General features: G+C 38.0%; 1 protein-coding gene across 1 annotated transcript in view; it reads right to left on the bottom strand.

The window, feature by feature from the left end:
- Positions 1-7,149: 7,149 nt before the first annotated feature.
- The window catches only part of hhip (hedgehog interacting protein), a 40,234-nt gene continuing 22,921 nt past the window's right edge, over positions 7,150-24,462 (bottom strand). Inside the window, exons 9-13 of the mRNA XM_084390193.1 lie at positions 23,100-23,223; positions 22,360-22,490; positions 18,685-18,769; positions 9,812-9,960; positions 7,150-9,698 (exon numbers count right to left, since the gene is read on the bottom strand). Coding sequence (XP_084246319.1) covers positions 9,502-9,698; positions 9,812-9,960; positions 18,685-18,769; positions 22,360-22,490; positions 23,100-23,223 — 686 coding nt within the window. The 3' untranslated portion in view covers positions 7,150-9,501. The remainder of the gene's footprint in view (positions 9,699-9,811; positions 9,961-18,684; positions 18,770-22,359; positions 22,491-23,099; positions 23,224-24,462) is intronic.

Raw genomic sequence — 24,462 nt, 5'->3', positions numbered from 1 at the left:
AATCTGATGCAAAGTCAGGTGGGTTCGCCCTAGATCATGATCCCCAGTGCTAAACACTGAAGCATACTATACCCAACAACTCACGGATGGCCTGCGTTTCAACCATAGACAGCCCCTTTTGATCTAGCTTCAGGACCAACTACCACGTCTGTAGACAAGGTCCGAATCTTCGTCCCCTGCCTAAGGGTGAGAGGATTATCAGTTATATTAATCACTGTAACAGGAATAACTCCTTGCCCCACATTACAAATGATTCGAGCCACTAAAAGGTCACAGTGTTTTGATAAAGAAGAGGAGGGTTCCACCAATCTGTCCTGCAAGGAGCCTTTCTACTACCCCAGAAATAATAGTTTCACTACACGGCTGTACTATGGAGTCTATTTGAACAGTGACAGCCTTAGGCTGACAAGCATCCCCTGATGAAATTATGGGAACTTCCTACGCATGACTGAACAGCACTTTTCCTCTCAAATCAATGATTGCCCCATACTTCAGCAGAAAATCCATCACCAACAAAATATCAGGGAAACTCATTTATTAACGCTAGGGAACCAAACTGACAAATAGTTTGCCAACGGCCTAGAATGTACATAGTACCCCCATTAGCTGCAGAAGCTTCCCCCACATAATCGAACAACTGTCCTATCCAATCTGACCAATCACGATTAGCTCCTGTAAAAGTTTCAGGCATAAAAACTGGTCGTGTTGTCACCATCCTAGACACTGAACCTTGCCCTGTTAGCACCCTATCAAAAGAAGCTGATGGTGTGTTATCCCCCTCTGGGTCCAACATAATGGCCCCTAATTTCCCACCGCTGCCAACACTGTAATATAACTTTCTTAATAGGCTACTGCCACCACCTTTCATTATTTTGGCCAGTATGGTCTGGCACCAGAAGACAACACACCACCACAACTTAAATCAAAATATGCAGTTTTATTAACAGAGCAATTCAGTAGCATCAGCACTGCACAGTAGCAACGGCACTCCTAACTTCCCATCCCTATATGTGATGCGATCTGGGAAAACCCATCACATGGTGAAATTTTACCTATTACAGGTTGCTACCATATTAAAGCTGGTTTCAATCCCTTTCCAAATCTGTTTTTATTTCTTTCATCGTTTGTCGGTAACAAAAGTTATGGTTATCTGAATTCGGCTGATCGCTATGATTTTCAGCAACGGAATTTTGAGAAAAACGAATTAAATTAAAACTGATTTAATTAACTGTCACGTCCTGCTAGCAGGATGATTGGTGCTCTTTTTATTGCCTTTTTTCATATCACATATTTTAGTAATCATCAGATTAGGTATCATTCGAAAGCTTACGAACTCAAAATTCATCCTGTGAAAACCGTTTTGAAGTTGGACGATTGAGAGGCGAGCAAGATCTTTTAAAGGAACACTCCACTTTTTTTGGAAATAGGCTAATTTTCCAACTCCCCTGGAGTTAAACAGTTAAGTTTTACCGTTTTCGAATCCATTCAGCCGATCTCTGGGTCTGGCGGTAGCACTTTTAGCATAGCTTAGCATAGATCATTGAATCTGATTAGACCGTTAGCATCTCTCTCAAAAAAATTACCAAAGAGTTTCAATATTTTTCCTATTTAAAACTTGACTCTTCTGTAGTTACATTGTGTACTAAGACCGATGGAAAATGAAAAGTTGTGATTTTCTAGGCCGATATGGCTAGGAAATATACTCTCATTCCTGCGTAATAATCAAGGATCTTTGCTGCCATACCATGGGTGCAGCAGGCGCAATGATATTACGCAGCGCCTAAAAAAATAGGCTAACTTCCGTCAACATAACCAACGTGACAACCTGCTTGCACAGCGTACCTTGTAACCATGGAGACATTTGTGAGAGATGATTCAGATGACATTTACTTTGTTGCAGATCCTGAACCATATCTATTTGAACCGGAATACACTGAAGATGAGCTTTTGGAACGTGAAAGGCAAGAAAGTATGGACATGCACAGCTGAACTAGTCAGGCCAAGCGAGGCTTCGGACGTCATCAATGAGATAATTTTTCGACACACGCTCCGAAGCCTCGGCACAGAACGTAACATCACTAGTATTTTGTACCATACAAACTGTAGATAAACAATACCGACAATTCCACAAGTTTCTTTTAATCAAACTATACACTACCTCACCAGAACTCTACAACAAAACTACTAACGTTACTGTATAAGCCAAATGGTCGTGCAAACCTAGCCCTCAGTGATTGCATTTCACAGGTAGCTAAAGACAACAGCAGTGCTTTTTCAATCTGGTCATTCAAACTAACTAAAAATAATAATGTTATACTTACAACCATGGGTGATGATGATACACTTGGACCTGTCTGTAAGACCTCTGAAGATTGTTGGGATGGCCGTATCCTTTAGACACCGTACCGTACTGTCCATGTTTTCCAAATAGTCATCTGGCCCAAAATGCTTTGAGCAAACACACCATTTCTTGGTTGATTCTACCGGTGTTTTGAGATCTATGTTCAGAGTAGCCAACCATTGATTGTTTCGTTCCTTGTTTTTCGTTGGTATTCTGTGAAACATGATGGTAGAGTACTCCTTCGACTTACTATCACAGCCCTTTACAATGCACAGAACCATGACTAATCGCACAGGTAAATCCACTACCTAATTTTCTGGCTGCAACTACACAAACTTGGTGCCGGTCACGTTGGAAGTTACCTAGCTGGAGACTATTTCAGGTGCTGCGTAATATCATTGCGCCTGCTGCACCCATGGTATGGCAGCAAAGTTCCTTGATTATTACACAGGAATGAGAGTATAGTTCCTAGCCATATTGGCCTAGAAAATCGCAACTTTTCATTTTCTGTCGGTCTTAGTACATGATGTAACTACAGAAGAGTCAAGTTTTAAATAGGAAAAATATCGAAACTCTTAGGTCATTTTTTTTTGAGAGAGATGCTAACGGTCTAATCAGATTCAATGATCTATGCTAAGCAATGCTAAAAGTGCTACCGCCAGACCCGGAGATCGGCTGAATGGATTAGAAAACGGTAAAACTCAACTGTTTAACTCTAGGGGAGTTGGAAAATGAGCCTATTTCCAAAAAAAGTGGAGTGTTCCTTTAAGCGAGCAGCTACTTCAGACTCCATTGTTCTCTTGTGCTCCGCTCCGCATCTCACAATAACATTGGTTCAAAAAAAAAAAAAACTTGCATGCAGTTGTAGTTTACACAGGACTGGTGGGAAATGCGCATTGATATACCTTTATTCTAGATGTTATGTGGTTTATTTTGATAGGTGAACTGTCTTTGTAGTTTTAAGAGAAAGAGATGATAGACAAGATGTTATAGAATAATAATTTAATGAAAACCCGATTTTGACAAATAAACTGACATATTCTACCTATTTTTAGACCTTACTGAAAACGTACCAGCGGGGAAATCTGACAGGTTTTCCCAGATCGCATCACATATACTCTCTCCCCACACCTGCTATCTATCTATCTTCATCGCCGGTGGCCCTAACCGACCACGAATGACACCTCAAAAAAAAAAAAGAAAAAAAAGGTGCATACCACTGTCTTGTTGCCCACAATGTAACCGGAACCGAGCCTCCGTCCATCGTCTTTTGCGCTCCATTACCTTTTTCCACCCCAGTCTCTTAATACACAGCTCCCGCCCCAGTGTTTCTCATTTCTCAATCAGTCTCATTAATTAGTTGCCCAGACAATATCCCAAAAGGCAAAATGCCTATCAGCGCATTTTACAGAGATGTTATATTTGAATTTATAATCTGTTAAATTGTCGAATATATTTGGATTGAGTATTTATTTCTGTTAATTCATTTATTTCAGAAGCTACCTCAAGTAGGCCCTACACTATTGTGTGTAAATGGTCACTCTTGTGCAATAAATGGCTAAACTCTATCTGATGACTCCGACTCCCTGACCAGAGTTCTGCAGCGGTCTATAATATAATTCACCAGCTTTCAGCGGGGCAAACACCAACAGTTAGTATATTGGACAGAAGTATTGGAAATATACCCAGTGCAATTCTTTGCTGGTCTTACATGAAATTTTTATCACTTCACTGATGCCAGAATATGTAAAGGTTAGGATAATTTCCTTATCCACTTTTACAGATGACCTTGCAAGGATTTAGTGCACATCTTTAAGCTAAAGCCTATCTGTCTCCTTTGATCATACAGCAGAAGGCTGGACTGTGGCTTTTGATGTAGCCTGTTGACTTTTTAGTTAGGTAAGTTCAAGGAGCCTCAGATCTGAAGCACAGAAACAGCACGTTTGCCAAGATGAATGACCATTTGCACAGGTTAATATAACAATACGCTACGCAAGTACCATCATAAAACATTTGCCTAGCTTGTTTTAATGTGTTTGGGAAAATTTGCAGCCACAGTTTGAAAAAATGCCTTAACATGGAAACTTTTACCTGGGTGGTCCCTTTCTGTTGATACCAATTGTTTACTAAGCCCCGCTAAGGATCGCGGTTCAGGAAGATGGACAAAAAAGACAAAGTGTCTCATTGCGTGAGTGTAGTGCCACACACACTCACCCATGTTTCTTTATCCTTGTATTTATTTTATCCTACGTCTAAAAAACCTCACGCAAACAAGTCTTTCTATCATTCTCTCATCCTGACATCTACCTGTCTCCTCCTGCCACTCTACAGTCCTTGTCCTTGGATGGGGCTGTGTGTGTGTTTACATGACAGATTGGGCCCCAGTAGGAACAATAATTGCATCATTTCATGGATGCGAGTCAGGAGTGGAGATCCAAGGCCTTGGAGAGAGTTTCTCTTTTAAGCTAATCTGCCATATGCAATGTGCTAGAGCGCTTGACAAAGAGAGGTTAGTTCTACTAGCAGAGGTAAAACCTGGAAGATAGAATGGACCTGTTGGCATGTAGGGTATATATCACTACCTTGTGTGCTGATGTATTTTTGTGAAGTTTAATGGGAATAGCTCATCAAAAAAAACCGGTCATTATTTACTCAACGTCATGTTGTTCCCAACTCAAATGATTTTATTTATTCTGCTGAACACAAAATAAATGATTTGGAGAATGTTTCAGCTGTTTTCTCCACACAATAAAAGTCATTGGGGTCCAAAACTTCAAGATCCAAAAAGGACATAAAGGTTGCTTAAAAGTTATCCAAACAACTCTAGTGGTTTAAATTAAGTTTTCTGAAGCGATACGGACACTTTATCATGTGATATAACATCATGAAGTCTTCCCTCAAGAACCAGAGAGGTCTGATTAGTATCTATGTTCGCCATATAGACCTTGGTCATGTTAGGTGCCAGATTGAATTTATCATGGATGAAAACAAGGCTGTGAGTGATAGATCACGTAATTTTCAAAAGTTTATGTCTCCTGAAAGTTTTTGTTTTTCTTTCGGAAAGACATTTTGTCAGCTGAATAATCATTATGTTGTTAAACAACGGTACCCTCCATTGAACACACTGTACTTCTATCCCTCACAGCCTCATTTTCATTCCTGTCAAAAATTAAATATTACTTCCCTCACAAAGGTCTATTGCCATATTTAATTTAGGTTGTTTTGATTTGGCAGTAAATAACCACTTAAATTTCCCTCTGTTCATCATACAAAGTGATTGTATCATGTGAAAAACTTGGATTACACTACTGTAGTTGTATGGATTACTTTTACGCTAAATTGATGTGCTCTTTGGTGCTTGAACGTTTTGGACCCCATTGACTTCCTCTGTACAGACAAAAAACAGTTCTTCAAATATCTGCTTTTGTGTTCCACAGAAGAAAGCAATTCATTGCAAGTAATTGATGACAGCAGTTTCATTTTTGTGTGAACTATCCCTTTTAGGAGGTGGCTCAAGGGATCACTGATGCATGTTTGCTCTAATTTTGAGGGTGCGTTTTGATCCATAGCTTCATCAGTGAGGCTCTGAGGGACTCAGACTTCCTCAGTCATGAACACACACACTCTGCAGCAGTAGTCCTCACTGACTCAGTCACATAAATATAGGAGGTAATAGAATACTCTGCTAAAACACGGGCGCGATAAAAGTAGATGTTGGTGTTTTGTTTAATAGATTAAGTATGGTGTTCCTGGAAGTTCATCAATATATATATCAACATATACAATATAGATAATAATATTATGTCCCTATCTCTTGTCATTCTCTTATCTAAACCCATTATCTGCCTGATAAGTCTTTATTCTGTGTATATGATATTATAAGCGAGTTTTCCAACCATCAGAGTTTTGCAAATATTTAGTATACAGACTCGTCATGTTTATGCTGAGTGCCGGGTTACACTGTTTATGAAATATAGCCAGGCAAAGGCCCTTTGGGGAAGAGAAAGAAAACCATTCCAAATGAAAAGTAATGATTCATGCCACAGATAGTATATAAACTCAAATACACCCCTATCGGCCCTGCTCCCCCAACACAATTTTGATTGGCTCCGAACAAGGCACAGACAACTTAGTATTGCGTTACTCTAAATACATTGGGGGTGACTATGGTGACGTGGGTGGTCCTCATTCATTATTATAACGACCACTCAACCTGATTGATGTTTGGAGATGGAATTTAATAATGCTATCAACCTACACTCAACATGTACTGCTCTGTTTGTGAAGTTTCCCATAAAGCTTTGCAGAAGACAGCACTGAACAGGCATTTATAAAGAAATTGTTTTGTTTTTGTGGGCATACCATATAACACCCTCATTTAAATAAATTACTTTCATCTGAGCAGCGTAAGTATTGAAGGAGACATTTAAGTTATTGACATTCTACACTGGGAAATGTTGTCCTCTTTGGCAAACCTTTCTGTTCACTGTACCTTGATGACAGAAGAAAATAGACATTTGGATAGTGACACAAGAAATGAGACACTTCCCAGTACTACAACTGATACCAGATGCACGTGTACACTCTGATAGCTTGTATTAACTGGGAAATATTGTCTTTTTTATTTAGTTTAGCAGGAGAAAACAAAGAATATGCATGTGTGTAAAACTGCAGACACCCTACAGATACTATCAGCTGATATAATATAGATTCATGTAGTAAAATGTTTATGATAAACCACTCATATCAGATATTCAGATCAAATCGGATCAAATTTTAGAGAGACAAAAAGTAAAGGAGTCGTTCAATAAGTTCTCAAACATGCTATACATTTTAATAAACATATTGATATTTCTGAGAAGAACCCAAGATAAACCTAGTTATTTACAATAAATGACCATATTTCTTCACATACAACAGTAAAAACATTGTAGACAACTTAAATAACTTTAAGGTGTAACTACTTAAATAATAAAAGAAACAGGGTTACTCTATTCACATGACACCTTCCCAGCAGCTCCAATGCAGGTTTCACATTAAGTGCTAAAATTATAGAGTAGATTTACAGCTTGGACTCCTTACACATACTGCAACAAAGAATGCTAAAATGCACCGAATAGAAAGTAATAAACAGGCGGGGATTGTTGTTAATTATACTTGTCTTTGGGAGAAATAAGTGATTATACTATAAACATTGAATACACCTGACTATTTTAGAGGGGGCTGCAAACCTTCAATGAGAAGAATCACATCACAAAAGGGCTCAATGAAACATGGTTAATATTCATGACCTCACTGGTTAACAAATGAGTCTAAAACTGAACAGAACATACTAGTGGTCTCATATTAGTCTAGTAGTTTTAGTCATATTAGTTATTCGGTAAATTAAACAGCTGATCTGATGAGGAAAAATGAAGTATAGGACAATTTCTACTTGAGTTGTAGTGGGTTTGCTAGTTCATCTACTGGATAGAGCTCAACCAACAACTTCTACTACTTTCTAAAAAAGAATCAGTTTTAGAGGGATACTATGGGGTCTTGATGATATCATATAGCATATTTAACATTCTCTTCTATTCAGTCATGAGCAGATTGACTAAAAAAATGTGGCTCTAAAATTATAGCTTGAGCCTCGTTTTAGAGAAACATCACATAGTCAGAAGGAAAGATCTATCTTTATTTTATTTATTTTTTGTCAAAGCACTCTTGATAGCAAGAGAACAATGTTATAGATTTAAATTAGATTTTTATGGAAGTTGTATCTTCAACGGAACTGTGGAAGTAAAATACGTAAAATGATTTTACAGGCTTAATGCAAAACTGCTCCTCTCCCATATATTATTCCTTAAAAAAATAAACCCTCCTTTATTAAAACAATGGCAAATCTAAAAAGTACTTATCTCAGTACAGTACTATATGAAATGTACACCAGTCACCAGTCTTGTTCCCCTTATGACAAAACTGAATATGGTTTGGTGTTTCGAAAAAAAGGAGAACAATAAATGAAGATTCCCATTGTGACCGTCAAATAACTTGTGTTTTTAAAGTGATACAAAAATTGTAGTATTTGCTAAAAACAGATTCTGTGCTTGATATCTCACAGAAACAAGATATATGAACATTTTAAAATATGATAAGATATACAATTTGCAATGAAAGCAGCGTGCATGGTCATGAACAACTATAGGAAAATAGTATAGCTGATACTGCACCTTTAACCAGAGCAGTTACCTCTTTAGGTTAGTTTCTCTGCAAACCAGTCATCTTAATTATTAAATTAATGTAATAAAAGTGACTGTCCGAACATTCTTAAAGATTTACATTTCACTTTAGTTTCCATCTAAATGAAACATCAATGAGATACAACCAATATTCAGTTTTGACTTTGGAGGATCTTCATTGATCATTTCAGCAATTATATCAAGAAGATGGATGACATTTTAGCAGATCCGTTTTCTAAACTGCATGTAAACTGGCATCAAGTCCCATCAAAATGATTCTCCAGTTATACACAGACCTGCTGGATAAGACTAAGTCTGTTGTATGGTTTTGTGGCTGTACTGACAGCTACTTCCCCTCCCTTCTTTAAACAACCTGTGAATCCATGGCAGTGATTTTCTTTATGGTACAGTTCAGTTTGCTAGACTGTCCATTTGACTTTCCTAAATGAGCGTTTTTTTGACTCCCTAAAATCCCAATTTGTCCTGTAGTACACAGACTTATTGGTGCCCATGTTGGGGTTGGACCGAACATCCGAGTCAGTCTCATGTGGGGCTTCCAGTGCTTTGTGAGTCCTCTTGCAGGGACACTTGACTTTAAAGTGGACCAGACTTTACACACCATACCAGCAGTAAAAACCGGAGAACCCTGCGTGGTACCTCCAACATGCGACCCCTTCAGCTATGCGCTTTGAGGTTCCATTGGCCACCCTGTTATTGTTTTACCTGTGTATTTGTGCATATGGGTGAGAGTGCAGATGGTGTAGGGGAGCATGAAGATCAAAGGCTGTGGCTCATGAAAACGAACAGTGGTGGGAGAGGAGGATCAGGTGAGGGGCAGTTGGAGATTGGGGATGGTGTTCTGAAGGCAAACTCTGAAAGGCCTCCGTAACGTTCAGTCTGCCAACTGGTGAAGAGCGCATTATTATCCTGCCCTGCTTTTTATACAATATAACTGGTGAGATCCAGCAGGTAAGACGTCATGTCAATGATGTGCTCCAGGATGCTGTCTTTCTCACCGTCCCCTCGTGTTCCTCGCTCTCCTTTCTCGCACTGACCGCCGGAGAATCCTTCCTTGCAGAGACACTTGTTGGGCTCCACGCAGACCCCACCGTTACGACAGGTGGGTTCGCATTTGGCTGCAAATGACAAGCAAAAGCAGAAATAAGTTGAAAAAATGTTGAAAGAGGTTGGAGGTTTATGCAACTTTGAAATCAAAGACAGAGGGAAAGTACTCTGATTGGCTCTGTACCTCGTAAGCAGAAGGGGCCCTCCCAGCCAGCACTGCAGCAGCATTTGCCAGTGGGTGTACAGTGGCCGTTCTTGCATTCGCGGGAGCAAGCGGTGCTTAGCATCTCTGGATCCTCCACCGGCCGTCTGCACTCCTTAGGGACCTGTGGCCTGCAGGAGTCACAGAGCATTGATGGTCAACTAGGGGTCACAAATTAAACACTTGCCAAACATGCAAACACATAGTATTTCATAATGCCTTCATAAAGCATAGTGTTCCATAAATAAGCAAACATGTGGAAAACTTGTTTAAAGACAAATGAGCCATCCTATGATGGTAGGGCATCATGCTAACTTTTGCTATATGGAGTGATTTATAAGACTTTATCAAAAGTAAAATTGCTGCAAGTACATTAACCCCTTACCAGACAGCCCCCATGGCATTTACATAATATGTGATGACTGATTTAAAAAATTTGACAAACAGTACAGAATGTTAATATCAGCTATTTATCCAATATTGGCTATAAAATAAAAAATATTATTGGCTTATTGGTATTGTCCATAATTTTTTTATTGGTGCATCCATATACAAAGACATCCATTCACTTGAATGTTTGTCTATCTCTCAATTGTTGCCTCTGATTTTTATCGCTGTGAAAAATAAATAAAATTTAGTTACTGTCACTTGTGGGATGCAGTTGTATGCTGATCTTTTTATATGCTGTTTTTTCACAGAAACATTCTACAAAATAAACCATTGACAATTACTAGAATACAAGTAAATATTCACCATAGGTATTTAAAAACGAGTAATTGAAAAAGTTAATTTAATGTTCACAAAATGTTCATTTAGGTTTCATCTTGCTGTCTGTTTATAACAGAAAATCTGTACAGTAAGTGTGAGAAAAGATGCTACTTCGGATGAACAGTCAGACAGAAAGACATAAGTATTGATTTGATTAGTTTGATCTTTGTGAATTCATTATTCTCACCTATATCACCTAAAATGAATGTGTGTGGAAATTGAATGCACTTTGAACAATACCAAAAGTCCCACAACAAAACTAAGGCTCTGCATGGCAATGTCTGGAAACAATAATGCTTTTGTGTGTAATGAATTTCAAATGTAAAACCTCAGTGTCAAAGTAAGTGGCTTGTGATGAACCTGTCCGAAGTTCGGCTCTCCAAACATTCTAATGCATCACTCAGCTAAAAACACTGCTTAATGAGCCAGGCAAATCTCTTGAAGGCTGTCTATTAGTGAGCAGCAGGGCTGTTGACATACCCAACAGGCCAGCACACACACAAACACACTGTAATTGGACTCCAGTGAAGCAGTAACTCTATGGGAAACAGGCTGGAGAGCTCTTGGTGAGTTCACATCCTGTGTATCTCACTAGAGTTGGTGTATTGGAAAGTTAGGTGGCCAACGATTCTGTGCTTTCAGCACAGTATTTGTGATTGAAGTGAAGTGTGTCATTTTATTAATGTAAAAATACCAAACACAGTTTAATGTGCAAGAGACTCAAAATCTATTTTATCAGTTAGAGCCCATCCCCTTTACTTTGAGTTTTAGACCATACCCTCCGGCTCGCGGTTTAGATTTCCTTTAGTTAACAGTAAGACTAAGAGATATAGATACTCATTTATTCCCACAGCCATTTCACTTCTAAATTTATGTAATGGAGGTGGTTATTCACGGTCAGTGTATTGTTTTTACATTTTATGTTTTTTATGTAGTGGTACCTTCTCAGAAGGTTCTTTGGACTGAGAGCCCAGGATTGAAAGTACTTCACTCCAGTTTGATCTCATACCAAGCTACAGTACCAATGAAAGTACCAACAAACCTCATTGGTTCTTATACATAAAGCAAGTATGGTTCCATGTTTACTGTATTTGATGAGCTCTATGTATGTGCGTTGGTCAATTTTTATGTATGATTAAAGGCCAAAATCATATCTGTCATCATATAAAGTGATTGTATCTCTTCAGAAGGCTTGGAATAAACTGGTCAAGTCACATGGATTACTTTTACGGTGTCTTTTTGTACTTGATGCCTATTTTAACACAGTTCCATAGTCCAGCAATGACACAAATTGTTTTGTTTCCATTGTTTTAACACATTGACCTAAACCATTTTGATAAATTGTGATTGACAGTCCTATTTCTTCTGCTCCACCAAGGCAGTTGCCACTCCTGTGCACATTTGTTTCTATGAAGCTGGCAGGGATGCTTACCTTGACATGACAACAGTTCGCAATGAAGTGTGATATTCCAAACATTGACTGAACATGTTAATTCATTAACAACAAACGCCAACAGGTTTAACAAACTGAAACAGGTTTAACCAAACCCAACAACCGTTGGATGTTGGTGCTCATCAGGACAGTGTGAAACAGCCTTATGAGTGTCTATGAGATAATGGGATGTTGGATCTCTGAGTTTCCCTGACAGCTTTAGTGACTGATGGCAGGAATTGGGTGGTAACAAGGGAATTCTGGCAGGATACACTGGGGGGTCTAGTGGGGGAGCAGTTCCCATGCTCCCCTCTAACGCTTTCCGCAACCAAATCAGGTCTCCCTTGTCTCTCATCAACACTTTGTTGTTGTTGTTTTTTGTGTGTGTTGTTGTGACAGGCTGTTACGTTGTTAAAAAAACAGGGAGACAGAAAAGATATGGAAGAAAGAAATAGGAATGGATAGTGAAAAAGAAAGAGAGGGAGGGAAAGGAGAGAAAGAGGCGCTCCCTAGAGGATTGGGCTAACACTGTTAATGACGTTGGGGTCAGCGGCACTACTAAACAGTTTGTATTACTGGCAGGGTGGCCATGAAAACAACACCTGCTGCCATGGCACTTGACAAAGACAGCTGGGTCAACAGGCACTGTGGGAATGTATCAACTCTGTGAGGCCACTTGCATAAAACACAGACTGATAAATTAAAAGAACGCCCCAGCTTATTAGTTTAAGACTGTCCTGTAGCTTGAATGGGAGGTTGAACACATCAGCTGCCCAACCCCTCTTTTTGTGAATCCAAGGATTGTTTGGCACAATATGCTATTCATAATACCAGTTTTCCTCCCTGTTCTGCATTTTCCACCTAGGCAGAAATCAACACCGAAGCTGAGGAAGTCAAAGTCGTGGAAGTTGTGGATTTTTTGGTTCCTCTTATGCTGATTTTAGAAGTAGTATTGTTGAATTATGAGGAATCGATTTAGATGTGTTGAACTTAAGAATACTAGACACTTATTGGTAACTAAAAGCACAATTATTAAGCTACAATATTTCATAACTGAAAACGCAAGGGATGAGAGACATGTAGAACTTGGTGAATGAATACAATTCTGTGGACATCTGCAGAGCTTTCTGAGGAATTTGAATTCTGTGTGCGACCACTCATGGGTAATGAGTCCGGTGTCTCTTGAGCTTTTCTCTGAGAAGACAGTTTAATATCTCTTGGCTTAACTTGTTGGCTGTGATAGCAAGAAACAGTTGAGTTATTTGATGAAAGCAAGTGCACGGGGTAGAGGGGTGAAGAGCTCAGGAGTGTTCGAGCATGAAAAAAAAGGCTTCATCAAGGCACTCTGTGTGACTCCTCTGTCCTTTTTGTCATCTCTCTCTTTTGTTAGCACCTCTTTGTGGATACATTGTATCAAAAAATTTACTGTGTATTGTAGCTGTAGGCCATTCAGTACCACCCCTAAGGGTCTTTGTTAAGGGGAGGAACACGGTTGTGAGCGGGAGAGATTTAGGACGGACCATGAAATAAAGGAGACTTGTCAGAGATGGGGACCAGGAGAATGTGATCACTATTTAAAGTGTTTGTATATCTTGACACACACTTAGGCCTAAATAAATGTTTTACCTCCATATCGCTACAGAAAAGCACTTCTACGGAACCTATTCAATACATTTAGCCAACAAAATCCAAAGTCATGGAAGATACATTGTTATATTTGCTTTTTGACATAACTTCCATTCTGATGCTGAATGAATGAATGAATAAAAGTCACTTCAGAAGTCACTCAAGTAACACTCAACCAAATCCCTGCAACGCTCACAACTATTCTAGTGAAGAAGCAATGAGAAATGTGTTCCTGTGATGCGTTCCTCAAACATTTCTTGTGGATGATCTTATACAGCTGTCAGAACAGAGTGTATATTCCAAAATAATCGCTACTAAGTTCTCACTTCTAGTATCTTACATGTGATGAAATTTGCCTGCTAAGCTAAATTGCTTGTAAGAGTACACCAAGATAACATGAGATAACATTTCAATCAGCCGTGGCAGAGTCCCGCAAAATATTACTAAACTATATATATATTATGCCTCAACAGAAAAATGGAACTGCAGCGCACTTAATTGAGAGCCATTGGGGCAGATTTGAAACTGCCCTGCTTATTTTCACGTTACCTTACGTAAAATTCGCTCCAGACCAAGACAATATCAATCCACTTCAGCTATGTGTATATTAGTCTGCATCACGTCAGTAAGGGTATGTTCACACTTTGCATGTTTGGTTCGGTTAAAACGAACCACGGTGCGATTGCTCTATTAGTGTGGTTCTTTTGAATAAGTGTGAACGCTACCATCTGAACCCTGGTGCACACCAAACAAGTGCAAACAAGACAAAAACAGGACATGATGTCACAAGATGCAACCCTAAAAAGATCAGAATGCTCAAGCATGCCTGTTTTTTCTCATCATAGTCGCTGTTTTGCTTTTCACAAGTTCTCAGCTGGTCAAAATACCATCATATGTAGGCTACATACATACAACGAGTGCATTTAGCCCAGCACACAGAATTGTTTTGGATGTTTGGTAAGTTCCGTCCTGAAATATATGATCTAAAAGCCGACCAATCAGGTTGTGAACGCATCCCTATGCCGTTAAGTTTGGTATCTTTAGGTTTGATGTTAAAAATGCTGAATGTGAACACTAAGCGGACCAAGACTAAATGTATGAACATACCCTAACATGTCTGTTTTTCCTATCTGGAGTAGCAAATCAAATGAATGAAATTAATTTAATGAAAATCAAATGAATGAAATCAAATAAATGAATGATCAATGCTTTAGTTAAAATGTGCTCATGTGAATAGCCTTTATCTTCCAAAAGTGTTCTGCATGTGTTCAGCGATTAGGTTATAAAACGTACAAAATGTTTATCATAAACTAGCTCTAGAATCTGCCCTACCTACATTTACAACCAGGAGCCGCTACTGATTTCAATTAGTAAAAGACTAGTAAAAAAAAAAAAAAGGAATAAGACTGAGGATGTGCGTCAGTTTATGTTTAATATTACTAACACCAATTAATACATAGTTCAGTTACTGGCATCTTCTCAGTTATTGCCGCCGGCCAATAAACAATCTTACAGTCTCTCTCTTGTCCACATTTGACATCGACATGCATACATTTCAATGTGCGGTGGCCTATTTATTATTCTACATTAAAGGACTGCTAAACAAACTCGGATGCGTGCAGTCATCTCAAACACTAGACTTTCACATGATATTTAACACTCTCTCTTCTACCACACAGCTGTACAACCCAAAAATGCAATGCAGCAGATCAAAATCAAAACAACGTGGGTATTTTGAAGCTCTCAACCCTAGCCAGAACGCAAAGGTTAAAGGGTACAGAAAAGATGTAAATGTAGATACTTGAAATGTAAATGCTGGACCACCCCACTTGACAGTGCTAGTCCCTCAGAATTGTTGTATCACCTCTTTTATTTGGTAATTAGATCACAAAAAGTGACAAGATGTATAAAACAGTGAACCCAACACCACAGGTCTGACAGACTAAACAACTCCAATCAATGGTAGAAAGAATTGTTCTTTGGAAAAATGCAGCAATGCCAGAAAACATAAATAAAGTAAGTTTGAGGGGCCTTGTTTAGGAGACTCATGGAAACATCTGTGGTAATTAATAGCATTAGACTTGGGTGGCACTGTCGTCACCTGGGTATACAGTGCCTTGCAAAAATATTCAGACCTTCAAGCAATTTTCTCTCAATCCTTGCTGAATTCCTACAAGTAAATGTTCTCTACAATATTTGCATTTCATATGCAATGGAATTGCATAATGATTCAATACACAAAATCTTTTATTTATTTTATTTTATTTATAATATTTTCACTTTTTGCAGGAATGGCCATTTCTATTTATTTAAATGTGATACTGCCTCGTTCTTCCAGGCAGATTTGCTCCAGGTTTCAGTTGGGACTGTAAAAATGTTTGGATTGAGAATGGACTTTGAGAGGGTAGGACACTGACATTTTTGTTACTGTAATTTGTAGTGTTTTTGCAGACTGATACATATTTCTCTTTATTTTTAACAAGATACCCACTTCCTGCTGATGAAACATAGCCACCCATGATGCGTTCGCCAGCATACTTAATTGCAGGTATAGTGTACACCAAGATGTGGCCAGTGTAGTTTTATGCCACACACATTGCTTTGAATTTAGGTCTTATCTGGACCAAAACTGCAACATGGCCACACTACTAAGCAAAACTTCAGATGTGCAGTCTCATGGTCCCCTATACCTGTCAGTGTTACAAAGAACTCTTATCATATAATTGACTAGTGCACCTCTGTCTGGTTCTTAAAAAACTGAACTCCAAAGTGATCATTAGCCTTTCTGCTTCTTGTTTGTATGGTTTAGTGGTTTAGAGTTTAGAGGAAGAACCTAGTCAGTGTCTGGGTTGCTTCCACTTCCAGATTATTGAACTGACAATCCACCTCTTAGATATTCATTTGGAAATTATTTTATACTTTTCTCTGGAAGTTAGTTTTCTTTTCCACAGCCTTCAGTCCTCACTTAAATAAGGATGTCTATTATAAACGAGTTTTTATTCCGATTACGTTTTCTTTTAGGGTTTACATAAGACCAACTGTGATAGAATTGTGGCCTCATTAGAACCATACAACTGTGTAAATTAACAGAAGATATTATTGCAAGGTGTACCTGCAAATTATTAAAATGTGAGATTTTTCAGCTGTGAATTTCAATGCTTTGACATATGACAGACTAAATAAGCTAATTTTCCACCACAACAGAAAACAATTCAAGAATTCAAAAAAGAGATTCTGTTCAGGTTTAAAATTATTTCACCTGATAATTGTGAGCAATTTATATACACTGCTGTTCACAAGTTTGGGGTCGCTAAGATTTTTAATGTTTTTAAAAGAGTCTCTTCTGCTCACCAACGCTGCATTAATTTGATTAAAAATACAGTAAAAATTGTGAAATATTATTCCAATGTAAATCAGCTGTTTTCTATGTGAATATATAGTAAAGTGTAATTTATTTCTGTGATCAAAGCTGAATTTTCAGCATCATTACTCCAGTCTTCAGTGTCACATGATCCTTCAGAAATCATTCTAATATGATGATTTGATGCTCAAGAAACATTTATGATTATTATCAATGTTGAAAACAGTTCATATTTCTGTGGAAACCGCCATACATTTTATTTTTCAGGATTCTTTGATGAATAGAAAGTTTAAAAGAACATAATTTATCTGAAATAGAATCCTTTGTAACATTATTAATGTCTTTACTGCCGCTTTTGATCAATTTAATGTGTCCTTGATGAATAAAACCTAACCCTAACTTCTTACTGACCCCAAACTTGTGAACGGTAGTGTAGTTCTAATGGTGTAAAAATGTCCAGCAAAAGGATTTTGAATGGCGTAGAAAGCGCAAAAACACGTTTCATGAGCGATTGGTTTGAATTAGAGACTCTACAGATCTGCCTGTGCCTATTGTAATGTCCCTTTTTTCTGGAAATGATATATCGGATCTATTAAACATGCAAACACTTTTGGCAGTTGTTATGTGGGAATTCATATGCTCATTTCTAATAGATGATATGCCTTTCATATGTACTTGGCGTGGTGAGAACATATTTTCAAGATCTATCATAAAAGTGGCTTTTAGTGGTGTATAACACACGGGGTAAATTACGGCATATTAAAAAAAAGCCCATGAGCATACAGAAATGATTAAATCCTTTAACTGACTCCATTCACATGCGTTGAATCTCTTGCCGTGAACCCCTGCGCATGTACGTAAATTGGGTACATTTTGCTCGTCTGCAGATTAGCCAAAATATGGACATACTTGTGTTCTCAAGGAAAACATTCCCTCTGTTGAAGACAGGTGTGTAAGTCCTGTCAAAGCAAGGAAAACACCCAACCGACCACACAGGCTCGCTAGTTAACCAGCGCTGTCCGAGCCAACTTGACTGTGTTGGTGTTAGAAACACGTTACACTAACATTTGGAAATGGTATGCTTACTCTCCAATTATGGCTGAGGTTTGTGTTGGCCAAGACTGGCAGTTGTGTGATGATTTGTTTAAGGGAAGCTAGACTCCTTGTGCGTGTGTGTGAGCGAAAACAAGTAATGCTTTAATGGGATAGTTCACCCAAAAATTTACATTCTGTCATTATTAACTCACCCTTATGTCGTTTCAAACCTGTATTTCTTTCTTCTGTAGAAGTCAAAAGAAAGCCTATTTTGTAAAATGTCTTTTTGTCCACACAATGAAAGGAAATGCAGTTCAATGTTGTTTCGGACCCCACTGACTTTCATTGCATGAACAAAATCAGTTTTAACATTCTTTAAAATGACCTTCATTCTCTTGGTATGAACTAACTACGCAGATGTGCAAAGAATAGCATGTAAGAAGAATGCCAGGGGATGTTTTGTAAAGCGGAATAAAAATGGAATTAATTATGCGAGTTTCAATATTAGCATTGCTTAGCAGTAACATCACATATTTTTTACACGCGAGCAATGAAAACGGAAAAGCAGAGAGGCTGATGCATAAACTCTGTTGTATACAATATGTTGCTCTGTGTATTCAAAGCTCAACGCACCTTTTGGGGTCCACCAACTTGTAGAGTTTTCCGCTGTGCGACTGTATCACCGTGCTTTTGCTGGAGGCAAGGATGTAGACCTCACCTACAGAGGAAAGAAAACATTTAGGTCTTTGAGGGATCGCATTTGTCTTCTCTCACCTTCCTTCCTTCCTACTCGGTGCACTTGACACTGGTGTATGAGAGGGTTTCGAGAGGGGCTCATTAAATCCTCATGCAAGTAATTTAATGAGGAGCAAGCTTGCAGCACTGTGCACAGATTGTAAACATGTGTCAGGAGACTGCCATGTGGGTCTCCAGTACAGCCTTCCACTGAATCCCTCTTACAAATGCTATCTCTCCCTCACAGAGGCCCACTCTTGGCAAAGCATGAGATTTATTCTCTGTCACACTTGACCTGGTGTTTGGATTCGAGAGTTTATGTTCCCTGTGATGCACTGAGCTGTGGGGATATTACATGGTGGCAGAGAGTACAGCCTAGCAGCAGCGAGTGGGCATAACTTTGCTTTCGCAATGCACTGTCAGAGGGGCTGGCGTCAAGTTTACATAAATTAACCCCTTTACCATTTTAGTGCCAAAAATCAGTTGTTACCAATGTTAAATGTGCACGTAAGGAAAGGCAGCAGATTGTGCATATAAACCCTATGTGCTGACAGATTACGCTGACCTTTGATTTCCAATCATACCGTCTGTCAGCAGTAAAAAAAGAGGAAGTAATCTGTCAGGAAACTAAAGGAGTACTGTGTCATGCCAGAATGTTCCTTGGAGGAAAGATATTTGAAAGTGGGAGGTAGGACAAGGGATTGGTTTTCTTTCTGTTCTGTATCATTCAGATGATTCTTGGATTCCAGCAGCATTTTTTTTCTCCTTCCTGTGACTACGGTATACACATTTTAATATAAAACGATCGCTTCATTTGACCTTTTGCTTTAGTTCTTTTGAAAAATGTCTGTATTTACTAGCCTAGAAATCTAGACGCAGCCAGGGTGGGTCTAGCAACTCTCAATAGACCTTTTTGCTGCAAAAACCTAAATTGGGTCAGGCCAATCACGTCGTGTATAGAGTAGGCGGGGGCGGGCTTAACATATGACGACAGAGTTGCGACGGCTCCCTGCCACTTGAAAACAAAGAATGGCTGCTGCGGATGGAGAACAGCGGTCTTTCGAATCGGCTTTGGCCGCAACTCTGGAGGACTTGGAGTTAAGTTTTTCTTTGAGAAAAGAACAAAGAACGGCACTTAAGTCATTCTTAAAAAAAGGAAGATGTGTTCGTAGTTTTGTCGGCCAGATTTAAAAGTTGAATCTATCAACTAACGTTAGCTCCGCTGTTGGGAAAACGCTCTGGTTGGTTGAAGCGCTGTCCTATTGTGTGCAGAGGGAATTTGAAAGACAGCCGTTTATCCCGCCCATCAGATTGACCGTGTCTATGGTGAGTTGCCAGACTAAACATCTTGATGTACGTCTGGCTGGCCAGGCTATGTATTTACACTACTGTTCAACAGAGGTGTCAAGTAACGAAGTACAAATACTTCGTTACCTTACTTAAGTAGAAATTTGGGGTATCTATACTTTACTGGAGTAATTATTTTTCGGACGACTTTTTACTTCTACTCCTTACATTTTCACGCAATTATCTGTACTTTCTACTCCTTACATTTTAAAAATAGCCTCGTTACTCCTATTTAATTTCGGCTTGTTTTCATTCCGGCTTGTCGTCGTAAAAAAAATAAAATAAAAAATTGGCCAATTACACAAACGGTTTAGATCTGAGTCCCGCCTCCTGAATACACATCGCTAAACTGATTGGCGTTGTGGTGTCTTTCTAACTTGTGAGAGGCTGAAGTCACATTTGGTTGTGCGCGGCGCCAAAACTCCTCGCCAAAAAACCTAGATGCGGTAAGCGAGGGAGAAATCGGGGCAAATCGCGGAGAGAGAGAGAGAGAGAGAGAGAGAGAGAGAGAGAGAGAGAGAGAGAGAGAGAGAGAGAGAGAGAGAGAGAGAGAGATTTTTTTTCCTTACATTACTTTTACTTTTATACTTTAAGTAGTTTTGAAACAAGTACTTTTATACTTTAACTTGTGTAAAAAGCTTGAGTTGATACTTCAACTTCTACAGAAGTCTTTTTAAACCCTAGTATCTATACTTCTACCGGAGTAATGAATGTGAATACTTTTGACACCTCTGCTGTTCAAAAGTTTGGGGTCATTAAGATTTAAAAAAAATACAGTAAAAACACTGATATTGTAGAATTTAAAATAACTGGTGTCTATTTTAATGTTTTAAAATGTAATGTATTCCTGTCATGGCAAAGCATCATTGTTAGCAGTCATTACTCCTTTTGTCTTATTATCATAGTAAAAAAACAGTTAATATTTAATATTTTTGTGGAAACCATTTTTTTTTTGGGATGAATTCTTTGAAGAATAGAAAGTTTAAAAGAAGAGCACTTATTTGAAATATATATTTTTTGTAACTATGTAAAAGACTTTACTGTTGTGAAAAATGTTATGTATCCTTGTTGAATAAGGAAAACAAAAATCTTACTAACTTTTGAAGTCCCCAAACTTTTGAACAGTAACATATATACATTGTAGGGCTGGGTAATACATGATATATCGTTACAAATTTATGTCGATAATGATAATAAGCTCTGGACATTTTTACTCTATATGGATTAATCTAACAGCCAATCATACAACATAAATAACTTTGAAAACAACCAGTCAGTGCATGTTGTGTCTCTGTGTGAATAAACGGTGTGGTTTCGTCTGATACACAAACTCACACACATGTGACGCTCACAGTGTTTTCAGCGTCTGCCATCTCAATATATGAGGACATGAACACATGAGCTGCTTTGAGAGTCACTTCACAAGCTTTCCACCGTTCAAAAACTACCTTCAAATGCACTACAACTAAAATATCTTCATGACAAACTGAAAATAAAGGTTTGAAATTATGACTGAAATATATCACTACTCTATACTAAAATGTACTTCTCAAAGTAATACTAAATAATATTATTTCATACAACCAGGATATTTTTTCATCCATGTTTTAAATTTCTGTTCTGGTGCGTAGCATCTTATTTGACAAAAAATAAAAATGCAATGTTTTGGTGTAAATTAACTGTTATATTTTCGTTTGATTACATTTTAAAAGCTTTATTAAATTGTTAAAGTTTATATAAATTTGTATTAAATCATAAAGCACAGATTCCATAAAAATAAAATGGAAAACACAGAATTTTGGGAAAATTTAAATGGATTTCATGGGGCCCTCAATTAAAAGTTAAATACAGAAGTAAACATTTGAAGTGGATCAAAACCTTTCATCAAAGTTATACAATTCTTGTTTTAGGACAACTTTGATGAACTTTTTTGATCCACTTCAAATGTTGACTACTGTATTATGTGGAGTTTAATTGTGAACAAACAAGTTTACATGTTTACATTCATTCTCAAGGTCTACCAAATATGTGGGAAGTATTTCCTTCCCCCTTTAATGATCGATAACGTATGATATGGTATCTTTGGCCATATCGCCCAGCCCTACTACTTTGCATAAAATAGTGTTTAAAGAAACCTTGACAGAACCATGAAAAAAGGTTACGACAGAAGCACACAAAATTTGCGGTGAAATGAACACACATAAAGCTTATTGAGAGCTCACTGACCTAATTCATCTTCGCCAAACCCCAGGATGTGGCCTACCAGCAAAGAACCACAGGAACTGCTAGTACCAAGACAAAGAGGCTTCTCTTGCCACGATCTGTCTTCTGAAGGCCTCTGGAGGATTCTGAAGTTCCTGAAACAATCATACAGTCAGGGGTTTAAATCATAAATACTCCAATACTCTTTGCTGTCTATCATTTATGATGCCCCAGACTTGAGTGAACATCTTGGTTGTTACAAAACATTAGGGATTATTTACTGCTTTGGATTTTCAAGGAACAATTTCTTTTCTACAGTTTATCTCTCACTGTTGACAAAAACGGAAGGCTGATAGTGAAGGAGGATGAATTACAAATCAGTGCAAAGTGTGAAAAACATATACCAGTGGCCAATTGACCTGGCAGGAAACCTGCTCTCAATTTACCCTGAAAAAACTATTTTTCCTCATTGGGGTATGTGGCAAGTCAGTGTGTGTGTTGGCACAGTCAAAAACACAGGAAAGATGGCAGTTTCCTTTCGCAGTTGAATGATTACCACAAAACCCTATCAATAAGGAATATGAAAATTGGAGCTCAATATGTTTTATTTCTTTTTTTTTTTGGAAACATAACCATTTTGTAGTCTCTGACTGTGTTTAAATAAATTAAAGATACATACCAAGTTGTACTAGGAGTGCACAGATAGAAAGTAGTTTAGCATAATTAATAATTATAATATCACATCCTATAATAATTGAACATACCCATTTTTGTCTCCAAATACATAACTTCCATAAAGTCTTCTTGACTGACATCCCCTGTAAATGAATCCACCAACTGGGGTGGCACCTCCGTTTGACCCCACGTCATATATAGATGGTTCATTTTCTGTGGGCAGACATACCAACAACTCACTATTAAGGAAAAAAAGCAAAACCAAGCAACAAGTCGACATGGGTTTTATGGGTTATTTGAGTTAAAAGAAATGAACCCTAATCATCTGTATTGTTTAGATAACTCAATTTTACACATTTAACAAACTAAATGTCTTCAATCACCACCCTACATATGTTGCAAAGTTGATTTATCACCATAATAACAGTTTCCTTTGTTTGTGTAAGGGATATCCATGTTTACCACAATCTGTCAAGAGACCATTAGCACTTCACACAGGGTGGTTTTAATTAGCTATTCCCCAGACGGTTATAAAAACACTATGTAAACTTGATATGGAGGGCTGTGTTCATTTCACTAAATGTCCTTATTAACATTTAGTTTGAGCACTGTTAAGTTCACATTATAGCTCAAATAGATTAGGGAATGGACACGAGAGGAACGGAGAATGGGTGAGGTAATCCTACAATTACTATTGAGTGTTTGCATATATTTGTGTAAATTTGTATGGCTACAAAGATTACAGCAGCTTAGGGAATGGCGAGTATTATAATGTTACAGTCAGAGCCCTGTAAAACAACAAAATGTGATTTAATGAAGTAAGTCATTCACCATGGTGATGGTTTAACATCGTAAAGGGCCTGGTGTTTGGGGTAATTTGGCACACTGTGAGACAATCTTTTTGGGGTTTAAATGCATTGGTTGGGAGAGAGCCATATTTGTTTGCTGCCAATGTGTAAGGAGTACAAGAAAGCCAATCCATTACTTTGGCGATAGGAAATTATATATATATATATATATATATATATATATATTCACTTCTGGTATTGATTTAAGGTCTTAGTCAGAACGACTGAGAGAAGAACTGCTATGTTGGTCATTCTATGTTACAACAATGCACTAAATGACCATATAAACAAATTTTAACAGCGATAAATTATATTGTATACATGTATAATTATATATAAAATATATGTGCTTGCATGCTCCCAGGAATGAAAATGATTTTTATATTTAAAGTGTGGTCTCACATTTTGAAACAATAGTATTGCAATGGTATTTTCGAATAACGCGTTGATCGGTTTCTACAGAAAGTCTTAAATACATTTTTTGGAGTGTTCCCTCATTCCACTGAAGACACGCTGTTCTCAGCATAAAAACTTAACATAATTTTATAACCAGGACATGGACTGATAATTTAATGCTTTCTGAAACACAATACAGAAACTTCTT

Source organism: Rutilus rutilus (assembly GCF_951802725.1).
Source record: "Rutilus rutilus genome assembly, chromosome: 2".
NCBI classification, from domain to species: domain Eukaryota; kingdom Metazoa; phylum Chordata; class Actinopteri; order Cypriniformes; family Leuciscidae; genus Rutilus; species Rutilus rutilus.
Note: the sequence above shows the minus strand (reverse complement) of the source record. Positions and strands in the feature narration are given on the sequence as shown.